A 26,227-nucleotide genomic window follows, 5' to 3' on the forward strand; every position below is an offset into this window, starting at 1 on the left:
GTTTTTTTGATCCAGGTTACTAGCCTATGTCTCTTGATTGGTGAGTTTAGGCCATTAACATTTAAGGTTACAAATGAAATATGATTTGTACTTCCAGTCATGTTTATTTATTTATTTATTTTAGTTTGGCTAGTTTTTACTTTTTGGTTATTTTCCTCCCCCTTTACTGAGATACCTCCCGCTGTTAGTTTTTGGCACTATTTTTCAATTCCTCTTCTTGTAGTATTTTGCTCAAAATGCTTTGCAGTGCTGGAAATCTTTCTACTTTTTTGATGTGGGTATTGATAACTGTAAACTTCCCTCTTAGAAATGCTTTTGTTTCAGCTCTTAGTTTTGAGAATATTGTATTTCCATTCCCATTTATTTTAAAGACTTTTTAATTCATTCTTGATTTCTTCCTCTATCCTTTAGTTCTATGATGATACATTGTTTCATTTCTAGTACCTTGACTGTGGAGGCTGACATAAATGTACATGGTTAGTGATTCTCACAGTTGCAGGGACTTGCCTTGTCTTGGGGGAAGAATTGTGCACAGCAGTACTGGGATCTGTCCCATTGATGTATAGGTCTCTGTCTGATGCTGGAACAGATCTACAATCTCCATATTTAAACCTTGCCCTCTATACAGGTCTCTCTGTTTTCTGTTTGTTGCTGAATACCACTCTGGAATTCACTGCAATGACCACTAAAACAATTTCTTGTGTTGGTGCACAGATTGGCTATTGGTGAATACAGCTCACTTTCTTCTGTGCTTGATTGGAGGAGGGATGATGTAGGCAATATATATCTGTATAATGCCTTCCACTGCATTTTCTTCAATTACTTCCTTGGTGACAGGGTTTGTAAGACTTGCCCAGCTCTTCGTTTCACTGTGGTAGGCCCAGTACTGGGTTTCAAGTCTAAGGTCTAGAACTCATCCCTTCCTCCAAGAAGTAGATGTTGTCTAAAGGGGCTTGAAGTTGGGGGGAGAGGAAGCATGGGTCTACCTTCCTGTCTTCTTCTGTCTGGTTTTTCTTATTATTATACTGAAATCAGACACTGATTCTCTTAACTGGCTCCCTCAGTTTTTGTGAAATAGTTTGGTGCTGTATGCACAGTTTTTTAAATTATTTTTCTGTGGGGAGATGATCCTTAGGGGTCTTTTATAGCCACCATCTTGTTATGTACCCAGCTTTCATAATTTGGTTCCTAATTCCACATGTTAGATTTTTGGATTTCAGTGCTTAAGAAAAAAGATAAATTAACACTTTAAAATTCTTCTTTCATCAAAGTACATAGTTAATAAAAGTTCAATTTTTTATTTAAATTGAAGTAAACATAAGGCAGTAATAACAATCAAATTTTTAATGTATATCTATCTGTATTGTTTATGCCAAAATTTTGTAAAAAATTTTGTATATTATATTTCTATTAAATTTATTCTACCTTTTAAAACAAAAATTAGCCTATTCTGATACCATAATTAAAAATGAAAATATGTCTATAATTATTATTAGAAATATTTAATTGCGTTTCAACAAGCAAAAACTTATTTTCTATCTTCATGTGAAAGTAAAACCTGTTCAAAAGCAAATCAGTAAATAAAACTTGATTAAAACACATCAATATAGTACATGAAATGGAGCTTTATTGTCTATTAATATGCAATATCATATTTTATGAATATATTAAAAGAACACTCTAGAAATTTTTTTTCTGTATTTTAACTTAAAGAGATAATATACTCCAGAGAAAGAATTGCTTTTCTTTGTTAGTTCTTATGAACTCAAGGAATAGAATTATGGGACAACAAGGAGAATACTTACAAAAACATAAAGCACTCTATTGAAAAGGATGATGCTAATGGTTCATATTTGCATATGACACTTGCTGTAAAATAAGTATAGATTAATAAAACAAGATTTTATTATCTATTTGTTGATTCTTTGCTTCATCTCAGCTCTAGGGAACTGATTAATTATAGTATTCTTTACCTATTTCCCCTCCTTTTTGGAATTGCTTTTCTTAGCAAACATTTCAGTAAGTTTTATGCATGAGAAAACCAAGTGTGTATGAAATTGATAAAGGTTGTAAAGAGCTAAATGCTAGCTACACAGAATTCCTGTAAATATATTTTAATGCAAATCTTATCAACCAAATGTCAGAATTACTCCAGTGATATTCATACTACTGCAACATGCTCACTCTAGAAATGAGCAAGCTGCTCACCAGAGATTTAGAGTTTAAGCAGAGGTAGAAAAAATTATTTGTTCTGTGTATTTTCTGATAAACAAAGCAACTTCCTTGTGCATTCTCTGCTTAAATGAAAGTATATGGTACAATTTGATAAGAGGACTATTAGGATAAGAAGAGGAAATGCCTACCATATAGTCATTTCTCAAAGAAACATTTTTTTTCATTGACAAAGTTAACAATTAATTTTTTTCTCTGTCCATTTTTGAATATTACCTTTTTTACTTTGTGATATGGGTTTAAATGTAGTATTCCAAAGACACTATATATGTGTGTGTGTGTGTGTGTGTGTTTCTCTAGAGAACCATCACAAACAGGAATTTTGCTTTTTGTTTCTGTTAGGGATTTCTAGCTTTATTACATTATTATCAGAGTAAACTGGTCATAATATTTTGATTTCATGAATAATATAGATGTTTATCATAAAATATTTAATCATATTTTTAAATATGTTACAGTCAGTAGAGAAAGAATACTTAAAATTATTAGAATATAGCATTCAAAATATAATAATACAATATTTCTAACTGATCAAATGTTAGGGTCTGTAAACAAGTCAAGATGGTGCCTGGCATTTTGCCAGAGGGAGTGGTTTGTGAAGTAACACCAGGGAGCCATTAAGTGTGGAGATTCCTTATTGGTTGACTGCTGTATCTAGTTTATGTTAATTAAGATAAGCTGTGTGTAATGTATAAATACCTCTGTTGTCCTACAATAAATGGCTCCTACTCCTGCTGTATCAATGTACACAAGTTGTTCTTCATCCCCCAGCTATTTTGCCCCGTTAGCCGGGCTGCAGCAGATGGTGGCCCGTCCGGGGAGCCCAGGGAAACTCGGGGATAAGTTGATGAGAAAAAGCTGCCCATCCCTAGATAGTACGGGAGCAAATCTGCTCATCCCTAGATAGGGTGAGAGGAAAAATGGCCATTTTGAGAAAATGGAGAAGATTGATACAGTATGTTTGTGTCTTGTTTTGTCTCAGTGTATTTTATTGTCTTTGTGATGAAAATGTGGAAGGGGGGGTGTTAGGTAAATTGACAAGGGAAAGAGGCACCCCAATGGAACCAAAAATAGTTAGGGCATGTGTTGATGGAAGCCCAGGAACTCTGGTCAGAAAGAAGAAAGTTCAGAGGAGGAAGGATTATCAGGAAAAACGTTGCAGCAAAAGCCTATTACTGAATACTTTTTGTTACTGGAGGGTGTGTGAATCGGTGCCGCGGCTACCACGTGAGCAAGCCAGTCATGGCGCAGCAAGGACTTTCCAAGGGGCAGCAGCCAGCTCTTCCCCGCCCACCACCTGGGAAGCGGGACACCAAATCCAACCTGACTCGGAGGCACAGTCTCGCAGGCTCTTGCTCCCTGTGCCCAGTGGCAGTTTGAGTCCGGAACACTCCCAGGACTCTCCCCACTCTCCCCGGGGCCATCTGGGGCTGCCCGGGTTGCTGCAGGCTGAAGATGGCCTGCGTCCCTGAAGTTTGATCATTTCCAAGGCCAGTAACTACAATGGTTCTCCCACACCTGGAAGCTAATGAGTAATGAGCACTATTAAGGCTTATTTCAAATGTAAAATACCTTGAGATAATGTACTAAATTGTTCAAAAGGTTGTTTTCTTAGTGCCTGCTGAAATACAACAGGATTTTCTTTAGCATCAATGCCAGAGTTCCTGCCTTCACCCCAGTGCGGTGAGGAGGAGGATGGAAGAATTTCCAGTGTTTCTGAAAACCAGACGAAACTTCGGCTAAAAAACAGACAAGACTTCGGAGCTGTTTCTGTTTCTGCTGCTACAGCTTAGGCTATCTGCCTGCAGAACTTACCTGGACTGTGATTTAAGCTAGCTGCCTGCAGAACTTACCTGGACTGTGATTTACCTGGACTATGAGTTAATCTATTGAGACACTGCTTTACCTGGACTGAGACAACAAACTGTAATCTACAACAAATTGTAACTCAGTATCTTTGCTAACGGTGTCATTGCTGGTATAATTTTTCCAAGGGCTTCTTGCATGGAGCCATCAAGTGACTTGGTATTGTGGCATTTTGTATCCTCCCCTTCTGCTTGTAACAGATTATTTATGGTGTTTGTGTAAAAACCACTATGGTCATTATTTAAATTAAACAAAAGGGGGAAATGTTAGGGTCTGCAAACAAGTCTGGATGGCACCTGACATTTTGCCAGAGGGAGTGGTTTGTGAAGTAACGCCAGGGAGCCATTAAGTGTGGAGATTCCTTATTGGTTAACTGCTATATCTAGTTTATGTTAATTAAGATAAGCTGTGTGTAATGTATAAATACCTCTGTTGTCCTACAACAAAGGGCTCACACTCCTGCTGTATCAATGTATGCAAGTTGTTCCTCACCCCGCGGCTATTTTGCCCAGCCAGCCGGGCTGTGGCAATCATATTATTTAATTTTTAATTTTTCCTTACTTGTCTCTTTTGCTTAGTTGACCAGGCTTGTAATTGAATAGTTGATTAAATCATTGTATTATTATTGTGTTTATTATTAATATATAATTGTATATTATTGTGTATATTATTAATATATAATCCTACATTTTTGTGTATGACATGTATCTGCATGTCAAGGGTGATTTGGAGTGTTTGTTTCATAATGGTTTCTGCTGTGTTATTTAGTTCACAGAAACAAATCAGAAATATTTGTTTTGAATTTCAAGTTTTGGGTTAAAATGGTTCCATTTGTGGCATCTCTGTTTCCTTAGAGGTTGAAGAGTAGATCAGGATCACCATATCTTCTCTCTGTCAATGTCTTCTTGCCTATTATTTACTCTAAATTTTAACTACTCTAGATTATTTTGATTTAGGTGTGCTTCTTATATATTATTAGGTTGGGGCTTTTCTTGTGAGTCAAATTGGAAATTATTTTTTGTGTGATATAATACCACTTATATTGATATGACTGATATTTAGTCATTACTCTGTCATACTATTTCAAAATATATTAGACATGCTATACTTATTTTTCTGTAAAATATAGTTATATTAATTTACAAAGAATATTTTTCTTAATGAATTGTTTCAGAAGTTGTGACATAGCAGATGAAGTTCTAATAGTCACTCAATATTGATATAAAATATCTATATTTATTTCAAAACCTGTAAAAATCACTGATTAATACATGTACATATATATATATATATATATATATATATATATATATATATATGATAAATGTGTCTATACAGATAATGTTTAACTGTTATCTCTGTGTGTATCAGTACACAATAGACATTGCTAGTAAAATATTCTTTTTTTAATGAAAGAAATTTGTAGTGATTATATGTATATTCTGCTAAGGTAAATGGAGTTATTCTACTTGGTTTTTTTTTCCTTTACTTTCTAGTTACTGATATTAAATATTTATGCACCATACTTATTTCCAGTATTGATATTTTCTAAACTTAAGGAACCATATAATTTAAAAATCTTTCAAATTAAGGTTGAAGACACTGCTCAATAATTTAAATATAGTGTTTTTAGGGAAAGGCATCAGAAAGGTGGTGGAACAGGTTTCATTCCAGGGCTCATTTCTTGGCAGAAACAATTCAAATAACTATGCACACATAATATTATGACAAGCGCTAAAGAAAACAAGTGATAAATTATATCGTCTAGGTAGAGTACAGACACAAGGAAAACTATGAGTTGGCAATTTCCCACATGTGGAAAGAATATTTATATATTTCCAATATCACCCCAGTTTGGAGAAAGAGAACCTCAGCCTGGGAGAAGGATAGAAAATTGTTACTTTGATTTTTCCACAGGACCTCAAACCAATCCTATAACCCAGGATGAGATAGGCCTCCGTGACCCCAGGTTGCAACCACTGTACTGAATCTCCAGACCCAATTTCCTGCAAGGTTGAATCTCCCAGCCTAAGCTCCAGGCCTCCATAGCAGACTCAATATCTAGTCCAGTCAACCATCTGGCCAGGCTTAGTAATTCCATGTTCTTTGTTATCCTCAGTGCCAGGCCAGATCCAACAGCTTAAATTCCGACTGCTCCAGACTTCAAGGCAAACTCAGGGGCCACACGTACCAGCCTATCCCCTAAAACTAGACTCGCTCTCACAGTCACAGTTTTCAAGCTTTCTCAGCACCAGGATGGCTTTCTTATATTTTCAGGTCAGCACTTATTAACGCTGTATATATAGGATACACGTCTATTCAGCACCTAATAGCTCCAGTGTCCTGGATGGTTCCTGTGGCACCAGTGTCCAGGTATGCTTCAGCATGCTCAGGGTCTATATCCGCCTTAGTAATCCTCAGGGTCAGGCTGAACTACGCATACAGAAGCTCACTAAACACTCCTGTAGATCCAGGTACCTGGGACACCCCCAAAATTTCAGTTCAAGTCTTGTTCCAGTGGTATAAGTATCTGGGCACAACTCAGTTAAAAGTCAGCTTCTATGGATCCAGGCTTCAGACGGGAAGCTGAAATTCTAGACCGATGTCTATGGACCTATGCTCCAAACCCTTCCTCATGGACCCAAGCTCCAGACCCTCTGTGAATTTTCACTTAACAAGTCCACCCCATAGACCTACATTGTAGTCCTGCCCTTTGCTAACCAAATGACCAGGGTAGCCAGTTTAGGGCTTGAGCAACATGGCTTCTGTCCCCAACTTCCACCACACCAGATAGCTTGCCAGAATAACTGCACATTCAGAACAAGTACAGGGCTTTGTCAGGCAAAATAAGTCTGCAAAGACTGAAATGAGTTTTTACTCCAAATGTCTAAACATATATTAAAGAAATGAGACATGAAAAATTGAAGCACAATACCACCAAAACCACAAAACACTTCACAATAGTTGACTCAAAAGAAATATACAACTTAACAAAGAATTAAAAATAATCATTTTAAATAATTTCAGTGAACTTCAAGAAATTACTGGAAAACAATTTCTATTCAATGAAATCAAGACAATAATAAATGACCAAAATAGAATTTTAGGATAGATACTCAAATATTTAAAAAACAAAATGAAATGAAGCCTGGAGATGAAAGATATAATAGAATATCAATAGCAGAATAGAAAAGAAAAAAATTGGTCCACTCAAAGATAGATTTTTTAAAAAAAATCAGAGATAAAGAAATACCATTGAATAGCAAAAAAAGAAAGCTTATGGAACCTATTGGAAAGGATTAACAATAAATATTTAAGTTAGAGGAGTTTGTGAAGCAGAAGAGAGAAAAAAAAAAAAACAAGGCAGAATGATTATTTAAAGAAGTAAAAACAGAGAATTTTCCAAATATAGTTAAATATCCAGGTACAGATGGTCAAAGTCTTTGATCATATTTAATTCAAATAAGCTACCAATACATTACAAGAAAACTATAAAAAGACAAGCACAAAGGGAGAATTCTGAAAGCAAGAGAAAAGAAGCAAATAACATATAAGGGAGTATCAATAAGATTGGCAACAGAATTCTCATCAGAGACCTTACAGTCCAGGAGGGAGTAAATGATGAATTCAAAATGCTGAAAGAAAAAAAAAATGTCCCAAGCAAGAATACAGTGCCCAATACAGCTGTTCTTAGAAATGGAAAGATAAAGATTTTCTTGGACAAGCAGAACAGAGGAAGTTCAACTGTATCGCATGAAATACTGAAGACAGTTGTTCAAAAAAAAGTAAAAGAACATTGATGGGTAAAACAAAAATATGTAAAAGTAAAAATTCAGCAGTAAAAAGTATATCGTCAAATTCAGAATATTCTAGTACCATAATATTTCTCTGTAAATCACCTATATCTTTAGCTAGTTAGAAGAAAGTTAGAAGATAAAACCCTTAAAATAGCAAAAAAATAACCCCAATAATTTATTCATAGAACCATTAAAATATGTAAATCGTGACATCAATAATTTAAAATTTTAGAGGTGGTACTTAAGTAAAATTATAGAGTCATACATGTGATTGAAGCTAATTTGTTATGATCTTAAAAATAGCTGTTATGTGTTCTGCAATCATAATGGTAACCACAAAGAAAAAAAATCTATAGTAGTTACACAAATGGTAAAGAAACAGGAATGAAAGCACACCATTAGAGAAAAATCCCTTAATTACTAAAGAAGACAGGATGAAAGGATCAAAGGATATATAAAGCAACCAGTGTGTTTGTGTATGTGTGTGTGTGTGTGTCCATATACATATATATATATCTTAAATGTAAATTAAGTTCTTCACAAACAAAGGCACAGTGTACCTGAATGAATAGTTAAAATAAAAATTATATGCTTCCTACAAGATGTTTGCTTTACTTTTTTAAAAAATATCTTTATTTATTTATTTTTATGTGGTGCTGAGGATAGAACCCAGTGCTTCACATATGAGAGGCAGGCACACTACTACTCAGCTACAGTCCCAGCCTAGATTTTCTTTACTTGTAAGGACACATATAACCTCAGAATGAAGGGACATAATAAAATGTTGCCTGTCAATAGAAATCAAAAGAAAGCAGGAGTAGCTTACATTTATATCAGATAAAATGTACCTTACATAAAAAATTGTAAAACAAGACAAAGAGTTCATTATATAATTTTAAGTGGGTTAATTCATTAAAAGGATATAATAATTGTAAATATGTAGGCACCCAACATTACTGCACCTAAACATTCAAAGCAGATATTAATAGATATGAAAGATGATAGGCTGCGATGTAGTAATAGTGGGTGACTTTGATATACAAATTTTGATGATGGACAGATCACCCAAAGAGAAACACATAAAGAACAGTTGGATATAAAGTACACTTTAGAACAAAACAGCTCATTTAACAGCAGCAGAATATACACTCATTTCAAGTGCCCCTAGAACATTCTGAAGTACAGATTACATGTTAGAACACAAAACAAGTATGAATCAATTTAAGAAAATTGAAATAGTATTGAGTATCTGTTCTGAGTAAAATGATATTGAAACTGGAGATTGATAAAAGAATAAGTCTCAGAAAATTCACATATATGTATAAATTAAATAACATGCACCAGAATAATGTATAAATAAATGAAAAATTTAAAGTTAAAATTTAAAATATATTTAAACAATAAACTGGAAACACAATATTCTAAAAATTGAGATATAGTGCAAGCACTTTGTAAAGGATAATTACTAGTAAGAAACGCTTACATAAAAAATAAGGGCCAGGTGTGGTGGCATGGTGGTGCATGCCTATATTTCCAGAAGCTCAGATAGTTGAAGCAGGAGGATCATGAGTTCAAAGTCACCATAATCATCTTAGTGAGACCCTATTTCAATTTTAAAAAGAAAAAAAAAAGAGCTGGGGATGTGACTTGGTAGTTAAGTGCCCCTAAGTTCAATCCCTGGTACAAAAATAGATAAATAAATAAATAAGGAAAATCCTAAATAACCTAATGTTATACTTAAAGGAACAAAACAAATAAAAACAAATCAAGTACAAAGTTAGAGAAAAAATAAGGAAGTGTTAAATATCAGAATACAAATCAATGAAATAAACTAGAAAAAAATAAAGTAAATGAAATTGAATTGAATTTGTAAAGATTAATAAAATTTTCAAACTTTAGTAAAACTTACAAAGAGGACACCAATAAGTAAAACATAAATGAAATAGGAGGCTTTACAACTTATATTACAGACATAAAAAAGAATCATATGACACTACTATGAACANGGGAGGGGAGGGGAGGGGAGGGGGGATAGTAGAGGATAGGAAAGGCAGCAGAACACAACAGACACTAGTATGGCAATATGTAAATCAATGGATGTGTAACTGATGTAATTCTGCAATCTGTATATGGGGTAAAAATGGGAGCTCATAACCCACTTGAATCAAAGTGTGAAATATGATATATCAAGAACTATGTAATGTTTTGAACAGCCAACAATAAAAAATAAAAAAAAATAAAAGATCTATACTCCCCAAATGCTCTACAGAGTGAATGCAATTTTTGCTAAAAGTCAAATAACATATTTTAGATAAACAGAAAATACAATCTTAACATGTATATGAAATATGAAAAGACCCCAAATAGCCAAAACTGTCTTGAACAAATAGAACAAAGCTGTAGGCATCATACTACCTGAGTTCAAAATGTACCTCAGTGGTATAGTAACCAAAAAACAGCATGGTATGGGTATAAAAACAGTTAAAGAGACAAATGGAACAGAAATCCCAGAAGTGAATTCAGTTATTAACTATCATTTGATTTTCAGTAAAAGTAATACAATCATAATTGGGAAAGAACAGTATCTTCAATAAATGATGTTGGGACAACTGGATAGCCATATGGAGAAGAATGAATTTAGGCCTTGTCTATCACCATATACCAAAAGAATTCACAATGGATTAGAATTCTAAATATATGTTCTGAAAGTACAAAACTACAAAAGGATAATATAGTTGAAATTCTTCATGATGTAGGTTTTGGCAATGACAATTTTTGTAAGACCTGAAACTCTGAAACTACTAGAAGAAAACATAGGGGAAACACTTTAGGACATTGGAGTGGGCAAGATACAGGCAAAGAAGCAAAAGTAAAAGTAGATAAATGAGATTACATCAAACTAAAAAGCTTCTGCACAAGAAAGAAAACAATCAACAGAGTAAAAAAGAAACCCTACATAATGGAAGAGAAAACCTGCAGAGTATATGTCTGATAAGGCATTAATGTGCAAAATACATAAGAAAATCTAATAACTCAATTTCAGATGAACAAATTATTTACTTAAAAAGGAGCAAAGAATCTGAACAGATGTTTCTCCAAAGAAGAGATAAAAATGATAAAATGTTATGTGAAAAAAATGATCAAGGGGCTGGGGTTGTGGCTCAGTGGTAGTGCACTTGTCTGGCATTTGTGAGGCACTGGATTGAATCCTCAGCAACATATAAAAGTAAATAAATAAAGGTGTTATGTCCATCTACAACTAAAAAAAATTAAAAGTGATCAATATCATAATCATAAAAATAACGAAAATTAAAACTACACCATTAGAATGACTGTTACAAAAATAAGATAAAGAACATGTTTTAGAGAGGAAATGGAGAAAAAAGAATTCTTACATGCTATTGGTAGGATTGTAATTTAGTATAGTCATATGAAAAACATTGTGAAGACTTCTTGTAAAATTAAAACTAAAGAGGCCATAGGATCATATAATCCCCATGGAATCTGTACATCTATCTGTCTATCTCTACCTACTTGTATCTCATGTATTTTGAAGAGATATGTGTGTTTCCATGTTTATTGCAGCATAATTCAAAATACTCAAGAATTGGATGAAACCAAATTATCCATCAATTGAAGAATAAATAAAGAAAATGTGGTACATATACAAAATGAGTTTGTTTGGCTTTTTTTTATTTTTACAGAAGTTTTATCATTTGTGATAATATAGATGAACAGGGAGGATATCTGTTATGTGGAGAAAGGCCTGTACAGCAAGACAAATATTCACAATCTTATTTCCATGTGAAATCCAAAAATTTGAACTCAGAAGTAGAGTATGGAATGGATGTTCCCAAAGCCTAGGGTCAGGTTATGGTAAGATTAGTTAGATGTTGGTCAAAGAATACAAATGTCCAATTTTACAGGATAAATAATTTGAAGAAGTAAGGCTACTTTACAACACAGTTACTAGATAAAATGAACTGTACTGAAAATTGCTATCAGGAGGTTTTAAACATTGTCACCACAAAATTTAAGAGGCATGTAAATTAATACACATGTTATTTAGCTTGATTTATTCATCCCACAATGTATATGTTTCAGTGCAACATGTTAAACATAATTATTATAAAATAAAAATTTTACATCAAATGAGTAAAATTTTAATAATGGATTATTGATATTAGATATATTCTAAGCTATTAATTTTTAAATTGTACACATCAAAAGATATCACCAGAGTGTACAATCAAAGTCTAAATATAGTGGCTAAACAATTTTGTGTTCCAATAAGTGATTTTAAAGAGCATTAGCCAGGTCTAAGGGAAAAACTACAAGAATTCAATAGTATGTTTCTATTAATTTCCTCGTAATTTGAACTTTTGAAAAGCAATTATAATTGCTATAAATTAATAAATGTATTCATTAAAAAGAAAAAATATCTAATTCATTTTGTAACTTTATCTCACCAAAAATGATGAAATAATTTAACAGTTTTAATATGATCCTTCATAAAATTTAAAACATTGGCAATTATATCAAATCTTTAATATTAGATTTTACTTGTTATAAAAGTGAAATTCTCAGCATTGGCCTAGTTTTCTTTTAAAATGATTGAACATCAATAAACTCATCAAATAATTTAAAAATGAGATAACTATAAATAGCATAAGGGCATCATTCCATATATTAATTCATTAATTTTCATGGCCTGCTTTAATAATTATGAAAAATCATTAAAATAATGTTTCCTGTCCAAGTATATTTTATAGAAAACATTATGATCACTATTTATGATCTACATTTATACCTCTCACAATTAACCTTGATTAGGTTATTTTATGACCATTAATACTCAATAAAAGCATAGATTATAACATTTTAAATTATCATTTTAATCATTGAACACCTAACATTATACCTAAATTGAGATTTTCTTTTTAAATTCAGTTTTGAAATCTTATTTGTAGACTTTTAAAACTTATAAGGCAATATATTGTTTTCTTTTCACTTACTTATATATGTTTATATTTTACTTTGACAGACAAAAGTACATGCACTTACTATTTTCATCAGCTTTGTGTCCCTGTTATCAAAAATACCTGATAAGAACAAGTCAGAAGAGGGAAACTTTATTTTGGCTCATGATTTCAGAGGTTCAGTCCATGGTTTGTCTTATTTCATAGCCTAAGGTGAGGCGGAACATCATGACAGAAAGATGTTGCAGAGGAGAGCAAAACAGGGCCTGGATATCAGGAAGCAGAGAGAAAACTCTGCCCACCAGGGACAAAATATAAACCCAAAGGTAGTGACCTATTCACTACCTGCCTACATTTACTGTCCACTTATTTCATATCAGTGGATTAATATAATATACTAATGAGGGTTCAGGTCTCATAATCTATTTCTTCTGAACATTCTTTCAGTGTCACATGTATGAGCTTTTGCAGAACACCTCATCTAAGCCTAAACACTGTGTATAACATGATATTTTGAAATACATATACAACTGAAGAATGGTTAAAGCTAACTAATTCACACATGTATTATCTCACATATTTATTATTTGTGGTAATAACACTTTACCTCCAATCTCAGCATATTCCAATAATGCATTATTAATTATTAACTAATATTAACATATTAGACAAATATTTCTTGAACTTATTCCTTCTATTTAACTGAAATTTCATATCCTTTGAACAACATCTTAAGTAAAGTCCTCAAACACTTCAGACCTGGTGTAACCACCATTCTACTATTTCTGTGAATTCAAATTTTTAAGATTCCACGTACAAGCAAGATTAGGTAGTATTTGTCTTTCTGTGCTGCATTCATTTTACTTAACATATTATCCTCCAGGATCATCCATATTGTTTCAAATGACAGAAAGTCCTTCATTTTATGCAGAATAGTGCTACCTGTGCATATGTGCCACATTTTCTGTATTCACTCACCAACAAAGAACACTTAGATTGAGTGCACATATTGGCTATTTTGAACAATGCTGCAATGAAAACAAGATTGTAGATATGGCTTCAACATACCAATTTAATTTCCAGTAGTTTTATACCTAGTGGTATGATTGCTCTATCAATGGTAATTCTATTTTGAAATGTTGATGTACTTCCTTACTATTGCTTATAAACACTATAATAAATTACATTTCTGTCAATATGTCCTCTCCAAAACTTTTGTTTTTTAATCCTTTCCAAAAATGATTTAATTTTTTTTTAAATACTCATTCTAACAGGTTGGTTATTTTCACGTGTTTGGAGAAAGTTTAGCCAGATTTTTGTTAAAATCAAATTCTTTGTTTTATTGTTCTTGGATTATTTGATTTCCTTATACATTTTATGTATTAACCCCACATTAGATGTATAGTTTGAAAACATTCTCTTCCATTCAATAGATTGTCTCTTTACTCTGTTGTTTCCTTTGTTGTACAAACCATTTTAGATTGGTGTAATCCTACTGGTCTATTTTTGTGTTTTTTACCTATGTTTTTGGGTTAATATCCAAAAGCCTCTATATATGTCTATATTTTAAATATTCTTTAATATAATATATTTACTAAGTTTTGGTTTCAATCCTTGTATTAGCTAGCTACATTTTATCTGTTTTATAGACAGAGATGTTTATCTATAAATGATATTATAAAATTCAGATAGTGAACACATAAGCAGAAACACAAAGCTGTTCTTTAGAAAAAAATACTAAAAATAAGAAAATATCTGAGAATAAGTTCTTGTATTTTATGCTAACTTGACACTGAATTTTGTTTATTATGTTTCTGTTTTGGTCAACATTGAAATAAAATACAAAGAATAATAACATGTTAGTACTAATTGTCAAATAGAAAAAATAAATATTAAATTTTGAAACAGGATTTTAGTTCTATTGAAGAAATGTAAAGATGATTGGCTGCTTCAGAACAACCTTCCAAACTAATGAACCCAATCCTCTAATCTTTCAGAAGAGGAACCTAAGATCCTAAACTCTTCAATCTTTTATGAAAAATCAGTGATGGAATGAAAACTTGGATCTTCAGTTAAGTAATATTTGAAATAATATGAATGAAACCAATTCAATCATTTGTTTTTATGTTTACTTCATCAATATTCATTCACAATATTCCTTCTCTATATAAATTACTCTATTAGGGTACTAGAAGCAAAGAGGTGAGGAAATTGCAATGTTCCCATAAACTTGTAACATATTTTCCTCATGCAGATTTTGGCAGTTTATTAAAAACAAATGAGTTCAATGAATAATAATGAGCTACATGATTCAAATTACTATCAAAGATGCCCAGTCACATATTTGACTTGTCAGTATTATATAGGTTTTTATAAGTAAATATTATAATATTACATTAAATATTATAAAAGTAAAAAAGTACGTTAATTCATGATCAAATCTGATGAATGATACTTCATACTTGTATCATTTAGGTACTAATTGTAATGACCCAAAAGAAAACCCAGATGCATTCCATTTACCAAATTTTAAGTATGAGAAAAATGATGAATGTCTATAATGATGTTCTATTTCTGCCCAAATAAATTTGGAAGCTATGAATGTAGCTTCTTCTATGACAGTATATTGTATGTTTGGGCAAAATATTTCAAAGATTAATAGGTTGTCAGGGAAAGCTCACACTGATAAGAATCATCTGTAAAATTATATATCCCTATGTTTAAAATCATTTCATACAAAAATATGAAGAACTGCAGAGGGTGCATATAATATTTTAAATGAATATGGAAAGTGTCAATATTTCATTTAAATCGTTCATGAAGAATGACGGTGGGAAGTTAAAATAGAACTCTCCACTCAAGTAATATTTTAAAGATTGTAAGCCAAGAGTAGCAATTTGAAATCACCAACTGACAATCTGGCAAGAGGAATCAAAGGAGATCTTACAAAAAGTATGACAACCTTGTAGATAGTTTAAATGAAAACCTATCAACATGTAGAAATGAAGGGAAGAGAATGACTTTTCTTGAATCTACTGGAGAGAGCCTGATAGTGAATTTTGGAAGTTAAAAATGTTGAAATAAGCAGAAAACTGTGTAAAAGTGTTATAGGACCTTGACCCAGATTCCAGGAACTTGAGAGATATGTCCAAACATTCAAATATCTATTAAGAATATGAAATATAGGAATAATACTAACTTCATTCACTCCAACTTTATAGCAGGAGAAACAAGGTTTCTAAATATTGTTTGACTCATCCTTATAATCACTTTCTGTGAGTAAGTAATCTATGGATTTGGAGGCAGTGACAATAAAAGCATAATAGGTATTGAACTAGTTCAACATTCTCTATATTCATGAGTTATAAAAAAAACAAATGAGATAACCCATAGTCAAAAAGACAATCTTCTAACTTAATTATCTTCCACAACATTCTCATAGATATATTTTATTCTCTTCAATTTGTCTATAAAGTGATTACTGCACAGTGTTTATCTAGAACCAGTTATAAAACAATATAGAACATTTTTTAAAATGATACACATTCAAATTTGTACTTTTACTGAAACTGTATGCTAAGGAAACATTTTTATCTTATATATACATAGGAGTCTCAATAATTAATTAAATTCATATTTAAAATAATATTAACACATTGTTTTATGGGCTGTATGAAAAACAAAATCCATATTTTTGTACCAATAGCTAGAGCTTATTTCCAAAATGCAGTGGGTTGTATACACATATGTATCCATATGTTTTACAAAGACAAACATGAAATGATTTATCAATTGATAGAGAGTCATATATATGAAGAGAGGAATACATTCAAGTTGTCACATATCTTTTTCACGGAATTATAGACTATAGCCACACAACAAATGAAGGGGGAAATGTTTTAGAATTGAAGAGATAGTCTGAAAATTGAAGAAATAAGTTAGTACATGTGTTGAAAGATTCTACAGTACGCCAAACAAGTTATGTGATGAAAAAACTATGATTTTTAGTTCAGGTTATCAAACAGCGTCTTACAATATACTATGATAACCCCACTAACTAAAAATACACCTTTTAAAATGATATAGAACTTTCAATAGACTGATTGGATTTTCTGTGGATGTAGAAAAATGTAAATTGTTTCACTTATAGCACCAACAATGATAACAACAACAAAGAGCAACACAAAAATCAAATTCACAAATTCATAGCTTTGAAGCTACCAACAAGCTCAAGGCCTGAGGGTGTAGCTTTATGGATTTTGCCAAGCGTGAGTGAGCATTTGCCCACCATTTCTGAGACTCTGGGTTTGATCCCTAGTACCTCAAAAACAAAAAGTAAATAAAAAAGAAACAAATTTTTTAAAAAGCTGAAGTATCACGACAACCAATTAGTCATCGATGTATGGAGAGGTAGATGACATGACAGTAACGTTTGCTCACCTATTATAGATAAATCCAAGGACAGGTAGGAAGAACTCAGAAATCTGATAGAGATCGATAGGTCTTCTCTTTGTGTTGCACTTCTACTGGAATGTCTGTGGAGACAGCAGAGCACTCACACAGGTTCCTACTCCATGATCTCTTACTATCTTACTAGGAAACAATAGGATAATCTTCTAGGAAAGTTGTAGGAGTCATTTTTCTTAGTAGGTGGGTGGAAGAGGAACTCTTCTATAAGCAGAATGTTGTATATATTTACTGAATCTTTCTATTTTATGTCAATTTTCGGGTTGTTATATGTAATTGTGTATAATAAAGGCAAATTAAGATTTATTCTCTTCATGTGCCCTTTCCACTTAACCTTCCCTCCATAGTTATGTTTACATTCAATGTGCTTCTCTCTTTTTTTCTTACATTTTCTTTTCTTTCTCCTTCTCTTCCTCCTTTTCTTCTCCTTCTCCTTTTTCATCTTTTCTTGTCATGTATGTTTATGTAGTCAGCAATTGTTCAGTTCTTGTTATACACTGCACCTAAAATGGTAATATCCCAAAGAGAAATGGGAAATAAGTGAACATTGTTGAAGAGGATTGGGAGAACCAGGTTATTTTTCTATGAAGAAAGAATCCGGTGCCTATCTAGATGCCTTTTTTTTTTATCTCTAGAAAGCACTACCATTATGATGTTAACAAAAAAAAAAAAAAAAAAAAAAAAAAAAAAACTCTTGTTTTTCTATTTAAACATTCCCGTATTTTTTATAGACTACGTAGTAGAATGAAATGGATTCTAATGCACTATGTTTTGTGTTTCATATTTTTTTCTCAATTTAAAAAATATATCTCTGAACAGCACTGACATGATCCTCCAATGAGTTATCTTTTAAGTGTATTCCTCTTACATTTTGTATCTAATTGTTTTCATGAAATAATTCCAGATTCATCTTTTCTACCCCTCCTCACTTACAAACAGCTCTCATTCACATATTTTGTACTGTTAACAATACATGAAATATAGGACATGTGTTTTGCATCTGATTTATGAAAATAAATTCAATAAGCAACAAAGACAATTAAGTTGGCATTTGGTTTATGAACTATCAAACCTCAGTTTTCCCATGTCATCAGAAACTTGATCTTTTGAGTATATTTCAGTAGCTTGTGACTTACAAACCTGTTGGGCCTTCCATTCTGACTATTTTTAAGTTATGAAATGATTTTTCAGTCAAGGCATGATCCCCAGGTTTGGTCCACAATTTCTCTTTGGCCCTACTTGATGATGCCTATTTCAAATAATTGCTCCCTCCAATATTTCTTGTAAAACAAAAATTACATTGTGTGTGCGGAGATAAAATAAATTCCTTTAACTGACAGCTAACATCTCTTCCTTCCCTGAGTTTTAGGGGTTTCTACTCTGTCTGACTTCCTGTTGTCAGAGTGTCTTCTCAGAGTGGACCTTTGAAGTGTGAACAGAGACAGCCTCCCTCCCTGAAGGCATTCCAAAACACATGGCTGTAGGGTTTCTCTTCACTCAAGCATTACAAATTAAAGCACACTTTTTGATTTTGTCAAATCCCCTTATACTCATTATCACATTGTCACAGTGTTGGATAAACTGATTTTCTTAAATTACAAACTTTGATCATCTTAACAACATGAGTATTATTAGAAATTCAGAAAAAAATGTTATAATTTTTACCATATTCTATTTCTATAGTATATGGTCAATCACTTTTTCTGTTCTAGTTTTTCTTGGTATATATTTAATATTGCATTGGTAGAATATATAAAAGGATAATGATTTCATTTACAAAGCTCCTAGGGCCAAATATATTTAAAAATACAGAAAATTTCAGATTTGGGAAGCATAAAAAGTATGTATTATTTTATTATATATTTTTTCAGAGAGATTTGGAATAGCACATATTCAACTGTTGTTATAGTTTAGAGGGAAGTCGTTCCTCAAAAACTCATGTATAAGGGTTTCAGAGGCTTGGGCTGTGTGGTGAGCTGCTTAGAGTGATGCCACCCAGAAGAAATGGGAAAAACAAACTTCCTGTTCCACTTCCAGAAGGCAAAGTTCTGGATGATGTGGAAGGAAAACAATGGGTACTGGGCAAGATTATTGGCTCTGGAGGATTTGGATTGATATATTTAGCTTTCCCCACAAACAAACCAGACAGAGATGCAAAACATGTTATAAAAGTGGAATATCAAGAAAATGGTGCGTTATTTTCAGAACTTAAATTTTATCAGAGAGCTGCAAAAAAAAAAAAAAAAGACTGTATCAAAAATTGGATAAAATTCAAACAACTTGATTATTTAGGAATTCCTTTGTTTTATGGAACTGGTCTGACTGAATTCCAGGGGAGAAGTTACAGATTTATGGTAATGGAAAGACTAGGAATAGATTTACAGAAGATCTCAGACCAGAATGGTTCTTTTAAAAAGTCAACTGTCCTGCACCTGGGTATCAGAATGCTAGATGTACTGGAATATATACATGAAAATTAATATGTTCATGGTGATATAAAAGCAGCTAATCTACTTTTGGGTTATAAAAATCCAGATCAGGTTTATCTTACAGATTATGGACTTTCCTACAGATACTGTCCCAATGGGAACTACAAACAGTATCAGGAAAATCCTAGAAAAGGTCATAATGGGACAATAGAGTTTACCAGCTTGGATGTCCACAAGGGAGTAGCCCTGTTCAGAAGAATTGACGTTGAAATCCTTGGCAACTGCATGCTGCAGTGGTCATGTGGGAAACTTCCCTGGGAACAGAACCTGAAGGACCCTGTGGCTGTCCAGACTGCTAAAACAAATCTGTTGGAATAGCTGCCTGGGTCAGTGCTGAAGTGGGCTCCATCTGGAAGCAGTTGCTGTAAAATAGCTGAATTTTTAGCATGTGTTTATAGTTTAGCTTACAATGAAAAGCCAGACTATCAAAAGCTCAAGAAAATCCTGAACCCTGGTGGAATACCCTTAGGACCACTGGAGTTTTCCACTGAAGGCCAGAGGGCACGTGTGTATTCTCTACCCAATAAAAATGTTGATTCGCAAAAGGCTGTGACAAAGCAACTTAGTCAGATGCAAGAAAAGTCAGCAGAAAGAGTTCACAATGAGAGAAGTACTGAGTCCTTGGCCATATGGAGAAGAGTGCAAAACGAGGACAAGTTGATGGGATCCATGAATAGTGAAGCAGCTCAGGTCCAAGGTTGTATGGCTTTGTTAAATGAGAAGGGGCAGAAGATATCCTATCCCGCTGATAAAAAATAAAGGCAGTCCACACTAGTTATTGAAGAAAAGTAACAGTGAGCACATTTGTGTACTGATCTGGTTTCTTCCTTTATCCTAAGAATGTAATGAAGTGCACTTAAGTTTCTCATGCCATCTATGATGCAAGAGGGACTCTTAGCATGCATACTCCATACTTTTACATTGGTTCTTCAAGTCTAACCCTTACAATTAAACATAAGTGAAGTGTTTCCCTATCAGTAGGTTGTATTTTAAAGTGATGATTTTTTACATGATTCGATCATTTATTTGGCTGGATAGTGACATACAAAACTTTTGCAGAAGGCTCATTTAAGCAACAGTGAAAATCCTTCCTAATCCAACCATTTTTGATAAAAGAAGCATAAGATATGTTTATATCTAGACTGAAAAAAATATTTAGTTTTGTCAAACTGGCCAGCATTTTATGTGTTTTATATGTCACTATTTTCCCCAAATGATTTAAAGTGGTTCACAATATGAACAGGATACTATAATACCACCTTTTACACCCTCTGTCCCAGAAAAAAAAAATTAATATATCAGGGAGCTGAGGCGCTAATCACTAAACTGAGCACTGAACTTGGCTCTGAACTTCCTGGCAGCTAAGGCAAAAATTAGAAGCCTAGTAGTCATGTATTCCTCAGCCAGCCAGCATGCAAAGTATATTCAGAGAGAAGCACTTCTTTTAGTGCTGGGAGGAATCTTTAACTTTATTCTCATGTAAATAGTAGCATCCTTTGTTGTTTTGAGATTATGTAAATGGAATCCACTTCAAATAAGTATTTTATAGTTCCAATTTATAAAATTAAAGACATCTACTGCTTGGCGACAAAATTGAGAAATGCTAACTCTTCAGTGAGAATATTTCTCAAATCTTCCTGTTCACCAGTGTCACTTGGTATCTGGGCAGGGAGGAGCTATAATATTAATATCTGGATTCAAGCAGAGAAACGGATTCATTTTGGCTAAACTGACAGTGAGATTTTAAGATTTTTAGTGTAGATTTTATGACTCCAGAAAGTCCTTTGCTCCTTTTCCTTGTCAGTCCCATCCCTCAGAAGTAAGCCCTATTCTGACATTCTGATTCTCATCTCTAGATCAGTTTTGCCTCTTCTGGGATTTCATATGCATGCGTTCCTACAGTGAGCAGTGTTTTGTGCTCATCATCTTTCAGCATGTGTTTGAGATTTGCCTGTATTCACGCATGGTTCTATAAATTGTTATTTTTAATTGCTAAGTAGTCCTCTATTGAATCATCATTTTACATGTCCATTTTCCTATTAATGGACACTTGGGCTGCTCCTGATTTTGGCCACCATGATTATATAGTTGTCATTCCACTCCCTCCCAAACATTTGGTGTTGTCAATCTAGCCTTAGATTTTAGCCATTCCAATATGTATGTACATATGATTGTACATACAATATGTACATTGTGATTACAGTTGTCATTTATCTGATGACTAATAATTTTGAGCATTTTTTCCCCCTGTGGCCATTTCTTACCTACTTTGGAGAAATGTCTTTCCAAGTGTTTTCACTTATTTTTATCTGGATGTTTGTCTTTTAATTATAAAGCTTTAAAAGTAAAAAAAAAAAAAAAAAAAAAAAAAAAAAAAACACTCATGTATAAGCATGTATAAGATAATGTAAGAAGATTCACAGGTGAAATGTTCGGAGCATGACAGCTTTAATCTAATCAGTAGTGAATTAATTCCCTGACAGGGATTGACTGAGTGGTAACTGTAGGCAGATAGGGTATGGCTAGAGGACAATGGGTCCCTGGGAATATGCCTTTGGGTTTTGTATTTTGTCCTTGCTGAGAAGAGATCTCCTTCTGTTTCCTGATCATCAAGTGCTGGGCCCTTTCCTCTACCACATACTTGAATCATGATGTTCTCACTCATATCAGTCCCCAAGGAAGGGAGTTGACACCTATGGACAGAGACCTCTGAAACCATGAGCCCTCAAATAAACTTTTCCTCTAACAGAATTTTTCTTGTCAGTCTTTGGTCACAGCAGTGAAAAAGTTGACTAAAAAATGTTATTAATATTTCTCAATCACCATCTTAAGAGTACTTAATAACATAAAGACTACAAGGGAATATAGCAGGTTGGGCGGGGTCTTTTTCATTAGAAAAACTTTAGAGAGAGCTAAGTTTTGTGAGATTTCTTGGGTTTCTGAATTTTGAATAAAATATTTTATATTAAACTGCACTTTATATTTTGCCAGACATTATTATTATTATTGTTAATTGAGTTTATTTGTAAACATTTTTCTTGAAATCAAAGCTACACACTTAAATACAGGCCTAAACTAAAACCAGAATAAAACACTGATTTTTGATTCAAAAATGTTCATAATTCCTTTTCTCTTAAAACATTTTCCTGTTCTCTGGTAAAATTAATTAAAGTATACTTAAGGTGACACAGTGAGTAATTCTCACATATTTGCAATCTATTTATATAAAAATTATCTTAATCTTTTCTCTAAAATTCTAATGCTTCTAGTGATCCATTCTACCATTCAAACTTTAAATTAACACATATTAGTATAGCACATTGTAGTGGTTGATAATCTAACTTAGAGAATGAGTGAATTGATGCATCATTAAGTATTCTAGATAAATATTTAAGAATTTCCATACAAATAAGGTGTCTCAGGAAATTTAATTAACATTTCTTATATCACATATGTAGAAAGTAGCAGAGGTGAACAACAACAAACTAAGCATCCAGAATTATGATATAATCTTTCTTCCAATTAAATATGGGAAGCTTTCAGTTAAATTTATGATACTTCTACCTATTGCACAGATGGTGCTAACAAAGAACATTATACTTAACCAAATAGTGTAAAAATTATGTAATAGAAATTTCGTATTTTGTTTTTAAATAGCTATGGATAAATGATGTATTCACTGAAAGAGTGAGCAACAATTACTGTCAATATCACTATACTTAGATTTCATATCAATACCTGAACTTTAATTTTCCAATGAAATAAACATTTTGAATAACAGTAATAAAAAATTATGTCAATGCTGTTAATACTTAAAGTTCATTTTAATATTTTTCCTTCAGTTTTAATTGTAAATAACATTTCCATGCTTAAAATCAACTTATATTTTATAAATATAAAAGTAAAATAATGGCATTGACATTGTAGTTTAACAAATTTTAGATTATGGGATATTAAAATAATTTAAAGTATTAATTAAATATTATCTTAATCACTTCAGTAATATTCTCCAAATATAGATCTCACTTCATGAAAAGATTCTAAACTTACAAGTTTGAGTAGATGACAAAAAATGAATAAAGCAAATTTAAGATTTGCATGTATTTTTTTTAAAAGAAAGAGATATAACTTTGATCAATTGCAAAGCAGTTATTTTAAAATGCTATCCAGAGACTTTTTATAATTTTTTTAAGCAATGCTCTTTTATTTTGCTCAATGAGGATAATGCAAATTAAGGAAAGTTGTTTTCCTTCCTTGATCCAAAAATATTAACATGTCAGTTAATATCATATGATTTCCATTTCAAAGTTATCTAAGGATAAATACATACAAACATACACACTTATACTTCAAAAGATAAAAGCAACCAAATTCATTTCAAATCAAATTGATGTAATATCAAGTTGTCCTTCCACTATAAATATATGGGAACTAAAACATAAAGTAAAACTAGAAATGTTTCATCTTAGATTACTCCTACATTGAATATTTTTATCTCTCATTTAAAATAAGCTAATGTGCATTGCATGTTTTAAATGTGAATATAATTATAACCACATATATCAATATATATTTGAAAAGAAGATTGTAAATAACAAAATCAGAGCATGCAGATGGAGAACCACTTTGTATAAAATGATAATAGATTTGACATCCAAAAAATAATGTTTAAATAATAAATAAGTATGTATGTTGGAATTAAAAAGTACAAAGTATATTTTGCCATTTATGTTCAAGGAGTACTAATTGAAATCATATTAATGGAAGACATTCATGAAGGAGAAACTATGTAGTGATTAAAAAAAGTCTCTAAAAAAATCTTAAAAATACTAAAATTTTGTCTGGCAATGAATGGATGGTAATTACCAAGAAGTATTTAGCATGATTCAACATTGATAAGTATAAAGTCAAGTTAAGGAGAAAATATTTCTATAGAGGACACACAAGACCATTGTTAAATTGAAATAAAGTTTTCAGGATATTGATGGAAATTTGCAATATATATATGCCTTCTCTATCAAGAAAAGAGGAAAAAATGAAGAATTCAAATGTCTTAATACTCTAAAGATGACAAAAATCTATGTTAAAGGTACATAATATGATTATTAACTGCATTATTGGTTGACAATAGGTACAGGAGTACATTCTTTTTCATTAAATTCATTTTAAAACTGATACATAAAAACATTAACATTTTTACATATTAATGAAGTACCAGGTGATGTTTCAATAAGTATATACATTCTACATTGGATTATGTTTAAATAAGGTTAAACATATCTGTCTCCTCAAGCATTTCTCATTTGTTTAGGGTAAAAATATTCAAAACCATTTCTTATACTTTTGTTAAGATATGTGGTATATAATTGTTATCTATAGTCCCTCTACTGTGAATTTCTAGCTTCTATCCAACCAACTTACTACTCAGTGATCAACCATTTTCTATTTCTCCCACCTCTCTACACTCTCTAGTCTCTGGTAACCAGTAACCCATCATTTTACTCTCATTCTATGAGATCAACTTTTGTGGATTCCACTTATGAGTGAATTATGCAGTTGGTGTCTTTAGTGGCTGGTTTACTTCCTTGAACATGAGCTCCAGTTATGAGTACATTCTTTTAGAGTTCTAATATCTAAATCTGTATAGGATTTTTTATTTCAAAATGATTCTTACATAAAAAATCTGCTTTGATTTGCCTCTGTAGTATTCCATAGTTATTAATAGTTTGTAAAATACACACACACACACACACACATACACACACACACGCATGTCAGTCCATACATTCATAAAAAATGGTTCCCTGTTAGACATTGCAATATGTCAATTTATGACAATTTATGACAATACACATTAAAGTCTGAGTAGAGCAGTTACTAGCCGAATGGAGAAAAGAAATGATGAAAAATAATAGGAATCACTTTGACTATTGGAAATTGCTGAAATTGATTAGATCCCTGGAGAGATGTACCAAAGTTAACAAACTGGAAATATTTGTTTTTTGAAAGCATCGATTCAGAGCCAGTTTTATGGGTGCACAATCTGAACAGTCACACAAGTTTCCATACAGAGAAATGTCCTCTGCTTGGTTTAATGTTTTGCTGTGTCATCTTGAAATACCAATGAATTTGAACAAGAAGCTCTAAAAAATATTATTTGGAAGTAATCTCACAGATTTTGAAGCCAGTCCTAAATTAATCATACTTCCTAACTAAATCATACCTCTTAACTCCAGACATGAATTTAATTTAAAAAAGAAAAATAAAAATACAAAGAGGACATTATTGTTCATGAGACAGATTGCCTATTTTCTCTTTTGAAGGCTGACATTTTCAAAGGTACATCAACTTGAAAGATCTTTTTGCAGTAAACTCAAGTCTTCAAATGAGCAAAGGT

General features: G+C 32.3%; 1 protein-coding gene across 1 annotated transcript; it reads left to right on the plus strand.

Annotated features, from left to right (window-relative positions):
* The first annotated feature begins 19,329 nt into the window (after nt 1–19,329).
* LOC107152804 (serine/threonine-protein kinase VRK2-like) lies at nt 19,330–20,747 on the plus strand. Its single transcript, XM_048808474.1, is given in 1 exon segment — nt 19,330–20,747. A coding segment is annotated over 1 exon segment (1,260 nt). The 3' UTR covers nt 20,590–20,747.
* Nucleotides 20,748–26,227: the final 5,480 nt, after the last annotated feature.

The sequence above is a fragment of the Marmota marmota genome, unplaced genomic scaffold (assembly GCF_001458135.2).
Source record: "Marmota marmota marmota unplaced genomic scaffold, marMar, whole genome shotgun sequence".
Classification (NCBI taxonomy): domain Eukaryota; kingdom Metazoa; phylum Chordata; class Mammalia; order Rodentia; family Sciuridae; genus Marmota; species Marmota marmota.